General features: G+C 38.9%; 1 protein-coding gene across 1 annotated transcript in view; it reads right to left on the minus strand.

Annotated features, from left to right (window-relative positions):
* The window catches only part of LOC106867961 (metabotropic glycine receptor), a 241,771-nt gene that overhangs the window by 28,113 nt on the left and 196,682 nt on the right, over nt 1–16,976 (minus strand). Inside the window, exons 3-4 of the mRNA XM_014913042.3 lie at nt 6,107–6,457; nt 633–701 (exon numbers count right to left, since the gene is read on the minus strand). Of these exons, the coding sequence (XP_014768528.1) occupies nt 633–701; nt 6,107–6,457 (420 nt within the window). The remainder of the gene's footprint in view (nt 1–632; nt 702–6,106; nt 6,458–16,976) is intronic.

A 16,976-nucleotide genomic window follows, 5' to 3' on the forward strand; every position in this document is an offset into this window, starting at 1 on the left:
TACCAGCACTAATATTGCATGAGTTAAAGGCGGCATGCTGGCAGAATTGTTAGCATGCCGGGTGAAATGTCTAGTGGTATTTTGTCTGTCTTTACATTCTGAGTTCAAATTCCGCCAAGGTCGACTTTGCCTTTCACCATTTCGGGGTCGATAAATTATGTACCAGTTGCATACTGGGTCGATCTAATTGACTGGCCCCCTCTTCAAAGATTTCGGGCCTTGTGCCAAGAGTAGAAAAGAATATTTAAGGCAGCGAGTTGGCAGAAACGTTAGCATGCCAGATGAAATGCTTAGCGGTATTTCATCTGTCTTTACATTCTGAGTTCAAATTCTGCCGAGGTTGACTTTGCCTTTCACCCTTCTGGGGTCGATAAATTATGTACCAGTTGTGTACTGGGGTCAATCTAATCGACTGGCCTCCTCCCCCAAAATTTCGAGCTTTGTGCCTAGAGTAGAAAAAAATATTGCATGAGTTAAGAATCCTGATCAAGGACACATAAGCGTTGATGGCAGCAAGATAGAAACTCTGAAGGTTTTAGATATTAGTATGGTATCTAAATTGCTTTGGCTTGCTGTGGGCTTTACCAGTTTGCGTGGGTGTATTGAAAAATGGTGAAATTGGTTCTACTTACTGTGGAATATAACAATAAAGATCCAATAAGGAGAAGTTCCAACATTGCCCAGAAACTGCTGCAAATAACCTGGAAAAGTAAACAAACGAAATAATAAATAAATTGGCTTGATTGAGAAACAGACAGAAGAGAGGTAAAGCAGGAGGAGGAGGAGGTGGAGGAGGAGAATAACGATGATGAGGAGGAAGAAGTGGAAGGCGATGATGATGATAACAATGATGACGATGATGTTGATGATGAGGAGGAAAAGGACGTCAAGGAGAATGGGAATGATGGGGTGGTAACCATGAGGATCAAGACTTTTAAAGAAAAGGAAGAAAAGGAGCAACATTCATGAGTTTTGTAAAGATTTTGAATGGAAAATATTAGTTTTTATGTTAAAGGAGAAAAAAAGAAATATGTACATACATACATACGTACATACATACATACATATATGTATACATACATACATACATACATACATATATCAACCCATGCCGAATGGAAAGCGGACGTTAAACGACAACGATGATAATGATGATACATTCATGCATGTGTGCATGCATATATATATGTGCCTGTGTGTGTGCATATATATCATCATCATCATCATCATCATCATCATCATCGTTTAACGTCCGCTTTCCATGCTAGCATGGGTTGGACGATTTGACTGAGGACTGGTGAAACCGGATGGCAACACCAGGCTCCAATCTAAATTTGGCAGTTTCTACAGCTGAATGCCCTTCCTAACGCCAACTTCTCAGAGAGTGTAGTAGGTGCTTTTACGTGTCACCCGCACGAAGGCCAGTCAGGCGATACTGGCAACGGCCACGCTCGAAATGGTGTATTTTATGTGCCACCCGCACAAGAGCCAGTCCAGGGGCACTGGCAACGATCTCGCTCGAAAATCCTACGAAGGCCAGTCAGGTGGTACTGGCAACGGCCACGCTCAAAATGGTGCATCTTATGTGCCACCCGCACAAGAGCCAGTCCAGGGGCACTGGCAACGATCTCACTTGGCTTGCCGGGTCTTCTCACGCACAGCACATTTCCAAAGGTCTCGGTCAGTAGTCATCGCCTCGGTGAGGCCCGATGTACGAAGGTCTTGCCTCACCACCTCAGCCCAGGTCTTCCTGGGCCTACCTCTTCCACGGGTTCCCTCAACTGTTAGGGTGTGGCACTTTTTCACGCAGCTATCCTCATCCATTCTCACCACATGTCCATACCAGCGTAATCGTCTCTCTTGCACACCACAACTGATGCTTCTAATGTTTAGCTTTTCTCTCAAGATACTTACACTCTGACGGGTATTCACATTGACATTACTCATCCAACGGAGCATACTGGCTTCATTCCTTGCGAGCTTACGCATGTCCTCAGCAGTTACAGCCCATGTTTCACTGCCATGTAGCATGGCTGTTCGTACACATGCGTCATACAGTCTGCCTTTTACTCTGAGTGAGAGTCCCTTTGTCGCCAGCAGAGGTAAGAGCTCTCTAAACTTTGCCCAGGCTATTCTTATTCTAGCAGCTACACTTTCAGCGCACCCACCCCCACTACTAACTTGGTCACCCAGATAGCGGAAGCTATCGACTACCTCTAGTTTTTCACCCTGGAATGAGATACAAGTTGTTTCCTGTTTGTTTACAGTCTTTATTGCACCTGAACATCTGCCACATGCAAAATCTAACTTCCTAGTTAACCTGCCTTTGATATTGCTGCACCTCTTATGTGTCCATAACTTGCACCGGGTACATCTTATAAAGTTACTACCTACTCCTTTTCTACATACTGAGCAGGGCCATCTACCTGTAGGGGTTTGTGTTTTATCTACCTTCCTACTTATTAGGATTTTGGTTTTAGCTAGGTTGACTCTAAGGCCCTTCAATTCTAGACCTTGCTTCCACACCTGAAACTTCTCCTCTAGTTCTGACAGTGACTCCGCAATTAGTGCAAGGTCATCAGCATAGAGGAGCTCCCAGGGGCAACCTGTCTTGAACTCCTCTGTGATTGCCTGGAGGACTATGATAAATAGGAGGGGGCTGAGGACGGAACCTTGGTGGACCCCTACCTCTACCCGGAATTCATTGCTGTACTCATTTCCAACCCTCACCTTACTGGCAGCATCTCTGTACATGGCTTGCACAGCTCTCACTAACCATTCTTCTATCCCAAGTTTCCTCATTGACCACCAGATAAGGGATCGGGGGACCCTGTCCAAGGCTTTCTCCATGTCAACGAACGCCAGGTACAGAGGTTTATCCTTGGCTAGGTATTTCTCCTGCAGCTGTCTTACTAGAAATATGGCATCAGTAGTGCTTTTACCTGGCACAAACCCAAACTGCATCTCATCTAAATTGATTCGCTCCCTAATTAGTTGGGCTATGACCCTCTCCGTAACTTTCAATATCATCATCATCATCATCATCATCATCATCATTATCATCATCATCATCATCATCATCATCATTATCATCATCATCATCATCATCATCATCATCATCATCATCATCATCATCATCATTTAACATCCACTTTCCACGCTAGCATGGGTTGGACGATTTGACTGACAACTGGTGAACCGAATGGCTGCACCAGAGTCCACTCTGATCTGGCAGAGTTTCTACAGTTAGATGCCCTTTCTAATGCCAACCACTCTGAGAGTGTAGTGGGTGCTTTTACGTGCCACCGGCGCAAGTGCCAGTAAGGTGATGCTGGTAATGATCACACTCTAACGGTGCTATTCACGTGCCACTAGCACGGGAGCCACTTGGTTTTCAAACAACTCTGATCACGAATAAATTGTACTTTATACACACACACACACACATACACACACACACACACACACACACACACACACACACACACACACACACACACATACACACACATATATATAAAGCATGATTTATTCGTAATCAGAGGCATTCGTAAACCAAGGTACTACTGTATTGAAAGAATATGAGAAAGACAGGTGATAAAGCATGATTTATTTGTGATTTGTGATCAGAGTTGTTCGAAAGCCAATGTACTACTGTATATATATACATATATATATATATATATATATATTTATATATATATATATATATATATATAATATATTTATACAGCTGGATATTAAGATTGTGTGACATTTTTACTTCTTTTCTTGTTCCAAAGGAATTAGCACCATAATGAAGCAAAATAAGTGGAACGAGAAATGAAAACATGTTTGTGGTCTCAACTCAGAAAAATTTCTTTTAATAAGCTATTTATAGTTGCATACTCAAGTAAATTTAACATTCTATCACTGATTCCCTATCTTTCTAGGGAAAAGAAATTACTTTAAAAATCCAATCTGCATATTCATATATCCATCCAGCTGTTAATCAAAAGTTGTGAATGGTTGTTTATTAAAACTGATAGTTAAGAGTTTCACATCACTGAATACAGATTCTTTGAATTCTCATAACACTTCTTACACTAATTTATGCTAATTTCCTTTACACTTTCTTATCAGAAAGCAGAATAATTTTTGCAAATGAGCCAATGTCAGCCTTGTCAGACAACCGACAACTTAATCTTGACTTTGGGAGAATGATATATTTGTAATGATAAATCGGTTTTGTAAGAAACTTTGATTCAACTTTAAATTAAAAAGATGGGACAAGACATTTTGTTGATCTAAGTATTTTTCTTTACATTTTTTCATCCAGTTTTAAATTTTAAATTGATGGAACTGAGATCCCTTCATAAACCAAAATGAAAGAGGGCTCATAAAACATGGTTTTAGATATTATGTAACTGTATAGAATGTGCTTAATTCAAGGAGTTGACCCTTGACATACCATTCAATAAAATGTAAATCATAGTTGAATCTCCATTAAGAAAAGTTAAATTTAAAATGAAGTCTAATACTGAATGAAAGTAAAGATAAAGAATACCAGAATAAATGTAGTTACCACTTTTGTCCCTTTAGATTGAATACAAATTCTTTAAGGTTTGACTTTATTTCCATCCCACCAGCATTGATAAATTAAGTACCACTGACTTTATTAAGATCTTGTACCAATGTGAGGAACCAATATTATAATGCTTCACTGTTAATAATAAACACCAAGACAACATGGCCGATAAACAATTATGTAGCTATGTTGATTATGAATAATCAAATTTTTATCATGTCCAAGAAGTAAGGATACTTTATGGTGGAGTGTATAAGGGGTAGAAGATCAACCATTGGTCTAGTGCCTGAAGTTTCAAGGAAGGGACCATTGTTATCAATGGGACCCCTCATTAAAAACAAACAAAAGAATCCCTTTCATATATTAATTCAATATTGGGAAGATTCTCATCCACTTTCATAAGGCCTGATAGATGTCTTGTTCTGTCTTGCTAAATTCCTCTTAGAGGTCCAGGTTAAGGGTCCCTTTGAGTGAAAAGAATTAAAATGATGTGGTGATAAAAATATTACCAGTCAGTGATCAGAAGAATGCATGACAGAGTTAATGTTCCATTGAATAGAAGTTCTTATTCAGAAGGTCTGTATATGATGTTGGGTGTGGGATTCACAAAGTGTAGCAGAGACGAAGATATTAAGAAAAGAGAGTGGTAATTGAAGCAGATGGATTAAAGTAGAAAGTGCTGACAATTGATAAATTAAGAATAAAGTCAGTTTTATCATTAGTAGAAAAGAAACAAAGGACATAAACTAGTAATGGGTCATTATTGAAGCTTTTCCATTAAAGAAAGTTTCTTAGTAAGACAGATATTCTAAAATGAGGTAAAAGCAAACTGGAATACACAAATACTAATATTTGCATATGAATTTTTGGACTACTCTCTTTACTCTTTACTCTTTTACTTGTTTCAGTCATTTGACTGCGGCCATGCTGGAGCACCGCTTTTAGTTGAGCAAATCGACCCCAGAACTTATTCTTTGTAAGCCTAGTACTTATTCTGTCATTGTCTTCTGCCGAACCACTAAGTGATGGGGACATAAACACACCAGCATCAGTTGTCAAGCAATGCTAGGGGACAAATACAGACATACAAACACACACACACACACACACACACACACACACATACATATATATATATACATATATACGACGGGCTTCTTTCAGTTTCCATCTACCAAATCCACTCACAAGGCTTTGGGCGGCCCGAGGCTATTGTAGAAGACACTTGTCCAAGATGCCATGCAGTAGGACTGAACCCGGAACCATGTGGTTGGTAAGCAAGCTACTTACCACACAACCACTCCTGCACCTAGATTGTCATAGTTAAATATCTTTTCTATTCTTACCAGTGAAATTTGAAGTAAGAGCTGGTGTTGATGAATTAAAGTAATATTTTTATTTGACAAAACCCACTGATTGTTTGAACCTTGATTTTACTGTAAATCCAAAAATTATCTGAAAAACGGGAACTTTCTCTTGCTAAATCAGATGTTATATTCTAATTCTTGTAAAACTAAAAGAACATGCCACAACACTTACCTTGGTCTTTCTTAGACGAAAGACAACTAGTCCTAAGACAATTGTAATAGTCATGCAAAAACTCTGTATTCCAAGTGGTATGCCTCTTAATAAAATGTTGTATTCAACAAAGCATGGCTGATCATCAACGCAGTTTGGGCATCCTTTACGACATGGTAGGCATTGGAAAGAGTCCAAGAAATGATTTGAGTGACCAGATCCATTTCTCAACCGTTCCAGTAGTTGATTTTCAACCAATGTTCCATTAAAATAGCTATGGCTAGCATTGATCATAGGAAAGTAATAGCCTGGCTTGCACTGGCACCGATAGGAACCACGTTTAAATTTACCAACCACTGGCACAGCAATACACTGAAATTATAATAAAATGAAGAGTTATTAGAGAATATCAAGTATTCAGTAGATTCAGTATATATTCAGTGTACATTCAATAAAATAAAATATGATAAAATATTATATAATAAATATATTATATTATATAAAAAATATAATAATATATAAAAATATGTAATAATGTGGTTAATAGGATAAAATGTAAAAAGGATATCAAGTATTCAGTTAAAATGATGCATAGTTCATACACAGGAAACTATGTTAAGTAATACATTACTGCTGGGTTGGTCTACCTTAAATATATTCATTTATAACATCAGTGTTATCTGAAATTTTTTAATGTTTAGACTGCGAATACACGACTCCACCAAATGTCACTGGTATTTATTTTCAGCTGAGTGTACTGGAGCAATATAAAATAAAAGTCTGTTACTGAAAGATAGCATGTCCCACCCAATTCAAGATCTGAACTTACCACCTAATGGTCATGAGCCCAATACTCTGGTCACTGGACCATGTGCCTTCACTAATCCAGTTTCGTCAAATAAAACTATTCCCCTGACTATTAATTTTTATATTCATCATCATCATCATCATCATCGTTTTACGTCCGATTTCCAGGCTGGCATGGGTTGGACGGTTTGACTGAGGACTGGTGAGCCAGAGGCTACACCAGGCTCCAATCTGATCTGGCAAAGTTTCTACAGCTCGATGCCCTTCCTAACGCCAACCACTCCGAGAGTGTAGTGGGTGCTTTTACGTGCCACGTATCATCATCATCATCATCATCGGCTACATCGCTGACATCGACCACATTTGGATGGTGCCTTTCATGTGCCACCGGTATAGGGAGCCACTCAGGCAGCACTGGCAATGACCCACGCATGAATGGTGCTTATTGCATGCCACCAGCACGAGAGCCAGGCAGGCGGCACTAACATCGGCCACAACTACAATTTCCATTTGATTTTTGATTTGATTTTTGATTTTGATTTTTGGTTTTGATTTTGATTTTGATTTTACTTGACTCAACAAGTCTCCTCAAACACGGCGTGTCACCCTACGATTCAAAGGTACTTTTTAAATGGGCTGGTTATGCGACACTGGTATAGGATACGGCTGTAATCTCACTTTACTTGCCGGGTCTTCTCAATCACAGCATATCTCCAGAGGTCTCGGTCTTTTGTCATTGCCTCTGTGAGGGCCAACATTTGAAGGTCATGCTTCACCACCTCATCCCAAGTCTTTCTGGCTCTCCCTCTTCCATGGGTTCCTTCCACTGTTAGGGAGTGATACTTCTTCACACAGCTCTCCTCATCCATACACAGCACACGACCATACCAGCACAGTCGTATATATATATATATATATACCTTTCGGGCGTTGGGCCTCACGGAGGCAATGACAAATGACTGAGATCTTTGGCAATATGCCGTGCTTGAAAGGTGGCGTGCTAGCAGAAATGTTAGCATGCCGGGTGAAATGCTTGGCAGTATTCCATCTGTCCGAGTGCAAATTCTGCCGGGGTCAACTTTGCCTTTCATCCTTTCAGGGTTGATAAATTAAGTACCAGTTGTGTACAGGAGTCGATCAAATCGACTAGATCTCTCCTCCCACCAAATTTCAGGCCATTTATCAAGAGTAGAAAAGAATATGCCGTACTTGAGTAGAAGACCCATCAAGCCAAGTGAAATCATAGTTGTGGCAGACACTGGTGTCATGCAACTGGCACCCGTGCTGGTGGAACGTAAAAGCACCCAATACACTCTTGGAGTGGTTGGCATTAGGAAGGGAAGCCAGCCGTAGAAACCATGTCAAATCAGACCGGAGTCTGGTGCAGCCCCTCAGCTGACCAGCTCTAGGCAAACCATCCAACCCATGCCAGCATGGACAATGGACATTAAATAATGATGATGCTATATATATATATATATAGCATCATCATCTTTTAATGTCCATTGTCCATAGTTGCTAGAATAAGAATAGCCTGGGCAAAGTTCAGAGAGCTCTTACCTCTGCTGGTGACAAAGGGCTTCTCGCTCAGAGTAAAAGGTAGACTGTATGACGCATGTGTACGAACAGCCATGCTACATGGCAATGAAACATGGGCCGTGACTGCTGAAGACATGCGTAAGCTTGCAAGGAATGAAGCCAATGTGCTCCGATGGATGTGTAATGTCAGTGTGCACACTCGACAGAGTGTAAGTACCTTGAGAGAAAAGTTGGACCTAAGAAGCATCAGATGTGGTGTGCAAGAGAGACGATTGCGCTGATATGGTCACTTGGCGAGAATGGATGAGGATAGCTGTGTGAAAAAGTGCCACACCCTAGAGGTTGAGGGAACCTGTGGAAGAGGTAGATCCAGGAAGACCTGGGATGAGGTGGTGAAGCACGACCTTCGAACATTAGGCCTCACCGAGGCGATGACTTCTGACCGAAACCTTTAGAAATATGCTGTGCTTGAGAAGACCCGGAAAGGCTAGTGAGATCATAATCCGTGGCCTATGCCAGGGTTGTAACCATCCCACTTATGCGTACCTTTCCTTCAATGGACACTAAACTCTGCTTGCGAAGACCTGTTGAGGCAAGTGAAATCGAAATCGGAATCAAATTCGATGACTGGTATCTGTGCTAGTGGAGCGCTAAGAGCGTGATCGTTGCCAAAGTAGCTGACTGGCTTTCGTACCAGTGGCACGTAAAAAGCACCATTCGAGCGTGATCGTTACCTTACTGGCACTTGTGCCGGTGGCACGTGATAAATATTCGAGCGAGGTCATTGCCAGTGTCGCTGGACTGGCTCTTGTGCAGGTAGCACGTAAAAAAAAAACATTTGGGCGTGGTCGTTGCCAGTACCACCTGACTGGCCCTCGTGCCGGTGGCACGTAAAAGCACCCACTACATTCTCGGAGTGGTTGGCGTTGGGAAGGGCATCCAGTTGTAGAAACTGCCAGATCAGATTGGAGCCTGGTGCAGCCATCTGGTTCGCCAGTCCTCAGTCAAACCGTCCAACCCATGCCATCATGGAAAGCAGACGTTAAACGACGATGACGATGATGATGATGATGATATATATATATATATATATATATATATATATATGGAAAGATAAATCAATAGATAGCTTGATTGATAGATATACAGACAACTATCTTCTACACACCAACGTAGTTATCTCCCTTGTATTTCTATTCAGCCGGATGCTGTCAGAAACGTACTGTTCAACATGATGGAAATAACACACATTTATGTAAAGCGGCATTTTGGTATCTAATGCAGAGCAGCAAGCTACTACATTCAACTTTCTCTTTTATCAATATGTTCTTTTCATTTATTCCTATTTATTCTTGCAGATCTCCATTGTCCACACAGCTAGAGTTCATTTCAGTTTTGATAGAATTAAATAAATGCATTTTTCAGTTCATTATAGGTCATCTTTTTTTCAGAGATAGAATTGTAATTAACACTAATTAACACTGCCAACCAACAAAAAAATACTCATCAATTTTATGAACAGAATCAAATTATATAACTTATTGCTACACGCTACAAAACTGCAAAGTGAATTTGCTTCTTTGAGAGACGGTTAAGTATGTTGGTTACGGACAGACACAACACACAGACAGGGGAGACCAGATACCAAACATTACTGGTTGTCTGGGTCTTTATTGATTCAGCCATCCATACTCCTATTGAATTGTAACACATATAACCACCACCACCACCACCACCACCACCACCACATCATCATCATCATCATCATCATCATCATCATCATCATCATCATCATCATCACCATCATCATCATCATAGCCATCACTAATGTTTTCTTCACATTTATTGCAGTCATCATTTTAACGGACCCCGTGGCCACTTATAATTACCACCACCACCACTATCATACTTTCATATACCACTACCATTCCCACTGTTGCCACCACTGCCACCAACACTGCTGCTGTTACTGTCACCACCACCATCACTACAACCAGCATCACCACCACCCTCCTCCTCCTCCTCCTCCTCCTCCTCTTCCGCCTCCTCCTCCTCTTCCTCCTCCTCCTCCTCATCATCATTTTAATAAAAAACTGTTACAACCACTATCAATTTAATGGCTGTTTATTTATTTATTTATATTTTTCCAAGCAGACGTGATGGCTATGTCCACTCTGCTCTATACTGACATTCACTATAATCCTTAATCCTTAGCATTCTAAGGTCTGACTTCTCTACTCCAGCCTTGAATTTTACTCACTGCACCCCTGCTGTGAATAAATATATTCTATAAATTCTACAATCATTATAGAGCACATGCATGCACATCCATGTTCACACACACACAATCATATATACATACATACATACTTACATACATACATACATACATACATACATACATACATATATATATATATATATATATATATATATATATACAGGTTGCCGTCGACTTACGATCACAATTGGTTCTGACTGACTGGTCGTAAGTCGGCCTATAGGCGGCCTACGTAGCTTTGTTTTATAGTTTTACATTCTTAATGCACATTCTCAGGTAAAAGTCACACACACCATTCTGTATTATACTATTATACTGGCATTAGTCAGAAATTTTGGAGTTTCAGGCAGTCGTCTTATAAGCAAATACGAGGTTGCCTCAATGTCTCCACGACAGGATAGTCATCCAACACAGTGGCGATCGATAACTAAACCTAGGGGAAGCCTTTGTTAGCTGGCATCATCCGTAGACGGATTAGAAATTAAACCCATTAGATTTCAGCTGGACTGTTTATTATTGCTGCCGAGAGCTGATGCGCCAATCGTCGTAAAGTCAATCGGTTGTAAGTCGAATTGGTCGTAAGTCGGCGACGACCTGTATATATGTGTATCTGTAATTTTTTGGTCTAATATATATATGTCAGTTAGATTGTTGAGTAAAGCGCATTCGCAGTGTGGGCTACCTGGTATCATCCATTGTTGGGGTATGTTTTCTCTGCATCCACGATAGGAATTCCGCAGTGTTAGTTGAAATAATAACTGATGAAAGAAAATGAAAGTAGATTTAGCACAAGTCTTTATTCAGTATGATGATCGTATTGACCCATCCTGCAACTGTCCATTGCGGGTAGGATATTGTGCATCTAATTGTGTTGCATCAATCTGTGCAGTTTGTGTCACAGGAAGTACATGCATGGGACATCACCTTCTTTTATGCAATTAGATGCATAATATCCTACCCATAACAGACAGCTGCAGGATTGGTCAAAACGAATGTTGTACTGAATAAAGACCCGTGCTAAATCTATCTTCCGTTTCCTTCATCGATTATTATATATATATATACATATACTAGACCACCGGTGACCCGTTGGATCACCGGAAAACTCTGAGTTACTCAGCAACGAAGTTTTGTTTCGTGGGTTTTTTTTTCTTCTCCAGGTTATTTCGCATGCTTTTAATGAATGTGACATCGAAATCACGTGTAAACAGCTACTTTCCCACAGAAAACGAAAGATTTGGCTGCTATTTCTTGCACGCCATGCTACCACGTAACAGGTATTTCGGATCCTTTATCGCTGTTACGTGGTAGCAGGGCGTTCTAAAAATGCACTCGAAAAAAACAAAACAAAAAAACTCAGTCTAATAGAAAGATAAGTTTCTTCCCTTTCAGGAGGAAGATTATTTTCGGAACGTTTTCCTATTATGCACTGTTTTGGATATTTATACCCTGAAAATCTCTAATATCTTGAAAACTATTTCACCTATTTACGCGAAACTTGTTTCATTCGATTCGTATTAAAATTTCAGGGTAAACTTAATCCATGGTATTTTCCCATTATGCACCAGTTTCACTGACATTGCAAGCAAATAAGCAGGATTGAAACTGACTTTTATTGTATTATATATATATATATATATATATATATATATATACACACGAGGGAGCTAAAAGCTCCTGGCTTTGGGTAAAAGAAAATAATGCAGAAGCACCAGTTAATTATAATTTTATTCAACATATTTCCCTTTTAGATTCACATACTTATTGCTGCACTCCTCCAGTTTTTCTAAGCCCTGTAAAAGAACTTGGAAGGTTGGGTCTCCAACCAGGCCATTCACAATACCTTTAAAGCCAGGAAGTTTTCAGCACCACGCACACACGCACACACGTATATATATCAACACTTATATATTTACACACACGCACATATGTATATACATCATCATCATCATCATTTAACGTCCATTTTTCATGCTGGCATGGGTTGGACGGTTTGAAAGGAGCTGACCAGCTGACGGGTTATTCAGGCTCCATTGTCAGTTTTGGACTGATATCTATAGCTGGATGTCCTTCCTAACGCCAACCACTTTACATGGTGTACTGGGTGCTGTAAAGTGGCTGAAGTTAGGTTGAAGTTTATATGTTCATATTTATGTACATAATTGTATGTGTGTGTTTGTGTGTGTAATGTGTGAAGTACAAAAACAGGAGAAATAATTCTCAGTATATGCAGTAGCGGTTGTTTTATTCATATGGTATTGATGGTGAAAGTTTGAAAATAGTCAGAAACTCTCAGAAGCCTGGGTAAAAATCTTGCTTCAAATGCACACACACACACACACACACACACACACACACACACACACACACACACACACACACACACACACACATTCACGCACACATACACACGCACACGTGCACACACATACACACGCACACGTGCACACACATGCACACGTGCATACACAGCTTGGAGTTGTTTAGCTTATGACTTCATCTGCTATTTTGAGTTGAAGCTAAAACAATTGTCATAATACATGATCTTTAAACACACACGCACACACACACGCACACACACACACACGCACACACACACACATACATACACACTCACACATACACACACACACACACACATTCACACACACAGATATATTCACTTTCACTCATTGTGTGATAATATTTTTATAATGCTAAAACTGAGAGTCCATTTGTCTGCATGTTGCACGATTTCATAAATAGTAAAATGAATACAATTATTTATATGAAAGTTTTTGGAAGAGAAGAAAAGAAACTAAGACATATATTATTTATCAATCGATTAGATAAAGATTAGTCATAAGATTGTTTAAACAATTACTTATCAGAAATTTCAGACTATTTTCAATTATACATTATTAGCAACATATGAACAGCTGAGACTACGCTTCAGCTATAAATTATTTTGACTAATGTACCTTTTAATACAATCCTGTTTGTTGAAAACTTCAACTTCATTTTTGAGGCCTGTAACCCTGGAAACAGAAACAATGTTGACTACTACAACTACTACTACTACTACTACTACTACTACTACCACTATCATCATTGCCACCCCAGCTATCACCACTGCCACTGCCACTGCCACTGCCACTGCCACTGACACTACTACAATGCGCTTATATTTCTTTAACCGTTTTCCTTTCTTGATGGATATCTTACTCGAAGTATAAAGAGTTATTCATAAGTTAACACTCAAATATCTTATTACTTTAATATTTACACATTCTTTCACATGCAAAAGTCTTTACACACCAACTCAATTTAAACACGCACACACACGCTCTCTCCCTCTCTCTCTCTCTCTCACACACACAAACACACAAAGATAGATGGATAAAGATAAATTGTTGTTAGCTACTAAGAGCAAAATTATTTGTTCTGGCTGCGTGCTGCTCCAATATAAAACGAAGTAGGATATTTAGCTTTCATTAACACACTTATTTACTGATAAATGTTATAATAATTACTTTATATAAACCGTTATGCCGACTACAAGTAGTTAGTGTGTAAGAGGAGTAAATATTGCGTTCGCATTTGGCGACAATAGAAAGATGTTTAGTTTTAGTGCTTGGCGAGATATGAAAATGTATGTTTGACGAGTGGACTTTTTTCAACACGTGGTCAGCGTGCTATGACTGCTAGTTGATCTCCCCACAAACCCCTCTGCGGTTCTTTGCGAGTGCTTTCTCTCCTCTCTCCTCCTCTGTGAGTGTTCTCTCTCTTCTGCATTGTATTTCCAGTGCATCTCAATTTACGACCATGATATGGTGCGAAACTGCATGGAATTTTCCATTACTCCTAACACCGAAACAAATGCTCCAGAACAACAATCGGTTGAAATACAGGCTAAGATTACTCGATAAGGACTGACATTGACAAATATAGAAACTGACATGCTGTTGCCCTTTTCTGGTTACAGAACTGATAAGGTTTCGAATGCTAAATACTGCTACAATATTTTGTCTTTGCTATTCGTAATAGCTTCTTATTTACTGTACAAGAAATCTCCGCTCTTCTTAGTTTCCAGGACTACATGAAAATGAAGTATATTTCTCGCGTCAGAATTAATTTTTTTCAGGATCAAAAAGTGAATCTTTGTCAAAAACCTTAGTGTCTTTTAAGAGTAAAAAAGGGCAAATGTTTTTATGACCTCTAATTTCAGTGCTCGCCAAGTCATACATAAACTCGATGGCTTGCACAAAAGATTGTTCCCCTTGCAAAGATGAGTTCCTAAAGATGTTTTTCTTGTAAAAAAAAAAAAAAACTCTCTTGATACACTTCCATGGTATCTCTTTTCTCAATGTGGTTCTTCACTAAACTTTACACCTCTTCAACTAAGACAAAATTATATACGACAAAGAAGGCCGTAGTTTTGTTGGCCAGTTTCTGTCTTTTGCATATTCTGTTAATTACTCTAATCCTTTTCGATTAAAATTCGATGTACCTAAGTAATGATCAGCAATACTTTGCTCACGTTAATTAGGAATTTAATTAAAATATTTGGTGGATCAAAGTTCAATGGTGACAACATTACTCAAGATAATTTATTGTGTCTAGCAGGCACTGCACACGTTCATTAATGGTTTTATTTTGAAAGGAAAAACATTCGTTTTCTGGCAAGGAAACTACATACCTTTGACAAGAAAAGTATTTTCCTGGGTTTCCGTTTCCAGTGATTTATGAAAGTGAAAATATGGCATTTTAGTCATATTTTCTACATGAAATGTTATATTTTCAACAACGTTGAAATGTTAACCGTTTTAGTGATGATGTCGGAAAATGGCATGATTTCCAAGCGATGATCCGAACTACACAAATGCGTCTGCACTTAAATTAAACACACACACCACACGTTTATATATATATATATATATATATATATATATACACACACAAACACATCAAAAATATTGGCGGACTTATGCGACATAAACCTCGCCTAACTTGCTTTCATCTAATATTTTTGGGATAAATTTCCCTACGACTCAAAAAAAAAAAAAAACCCCAAAAAACAGAAAGCGAGCGAACAATAATTTTTCATTTCATTTCTAATAAAATTTTTAGGCATCCCTCATAGCCTTGTTTTTGATTACGCAATTAACATTAACTTTTCAATTTTTGATATTTTTCCAATTTTTTTTACTGCACTAGGGTATTAAAACAAGATAGTACGACTTACATTTATGGTTACGGTTTTAGAGGTTGAGGATAAGGGATGAGGATAAGAGTTAGCATTCAGGGTTAAGGTTTGGGCTCAGAGTTAAAACTAGTATTCAGGATTAGAGGTCAAGGTTAACGTTTAATATTTACGATAAGGGTTAGTTTCAAGTTAGGCTGTAATGTTTAGGATTGGAGTTACACACAATGAAGAAATATTTGAAAATATTTAATTTAGATTTTTTTTACCCATAGTTTTAATCTTCAATACTTAAAACATAGAAATGAAAAGGTACTGGGGTTGAAGCTTATTGCTCAACTCTACCATATATTGTATATCGATCTATAAAAAAAAAATAAATGCGCCCTTTTAAAGCCTAGCCAGGATCATGAGCCCGGTTTCCCGGTTTCAATGGCGTATGTGTTTCCTAGCTGGACGGGACGCCAGTCCATCGTAGCGTTACTCATTTTTGCCAGCTGAGTGAACTGGAGCAACGTGAAATGAAGTATTTTGCTCAAGAACACAATGCGTCGCGCGGTCCAGAAATCGAAACCACAATCTTACGTTCATGATGCTGACACCCTAACCACTAAGCCACGCGCCTCCACATATCGATCTATATTTCATATAAATTGTATATGCATTATAAATACACTCAGTGGATTGTCACTGCCGGAGTAGTATCGTGATATTTCCTTTCATAGTAGTAATTAAAACGCGAGTATTACTTCGAGAAGTAAAAATTATAAAATGCCTCTTTTTGTTACAGATAACATATCAACTGCGTTCGAAGCAATTAGATTATGCAGAATTAACGAAATTATGATGATTCACATTCAGCAAAATGGTCACCAGCTGCATCCTTTATTTTCTTGACAACACCGAGTATTCTTCTAATGGATCTAACAATTTTGGATTATATTTACGGCATTTATTGTAATTTCATAATATATAATACAACTCAGAAATGAAGTTAAAGTTAAATATAATTGACTATACATGTGGATTGAACTAGCTATCAGGACTTCACCATGATGCAAATGGTATATATGTATTTGTAC

This window comes from Octopus bimaculoides, chromosome 2, assembly GCF_046866305.1.
Source record: "Octopus bimaculoides isolate indiv1 chromosome 2, ASM4686630v1, whole genome shotgun sequence".
Lineage (NCBI taxonomy): Eukaryota > Metazoa > Mollusca > Cephalopoda > Octopoda > Octopodidae > Octopus > Octopus bimaculoides.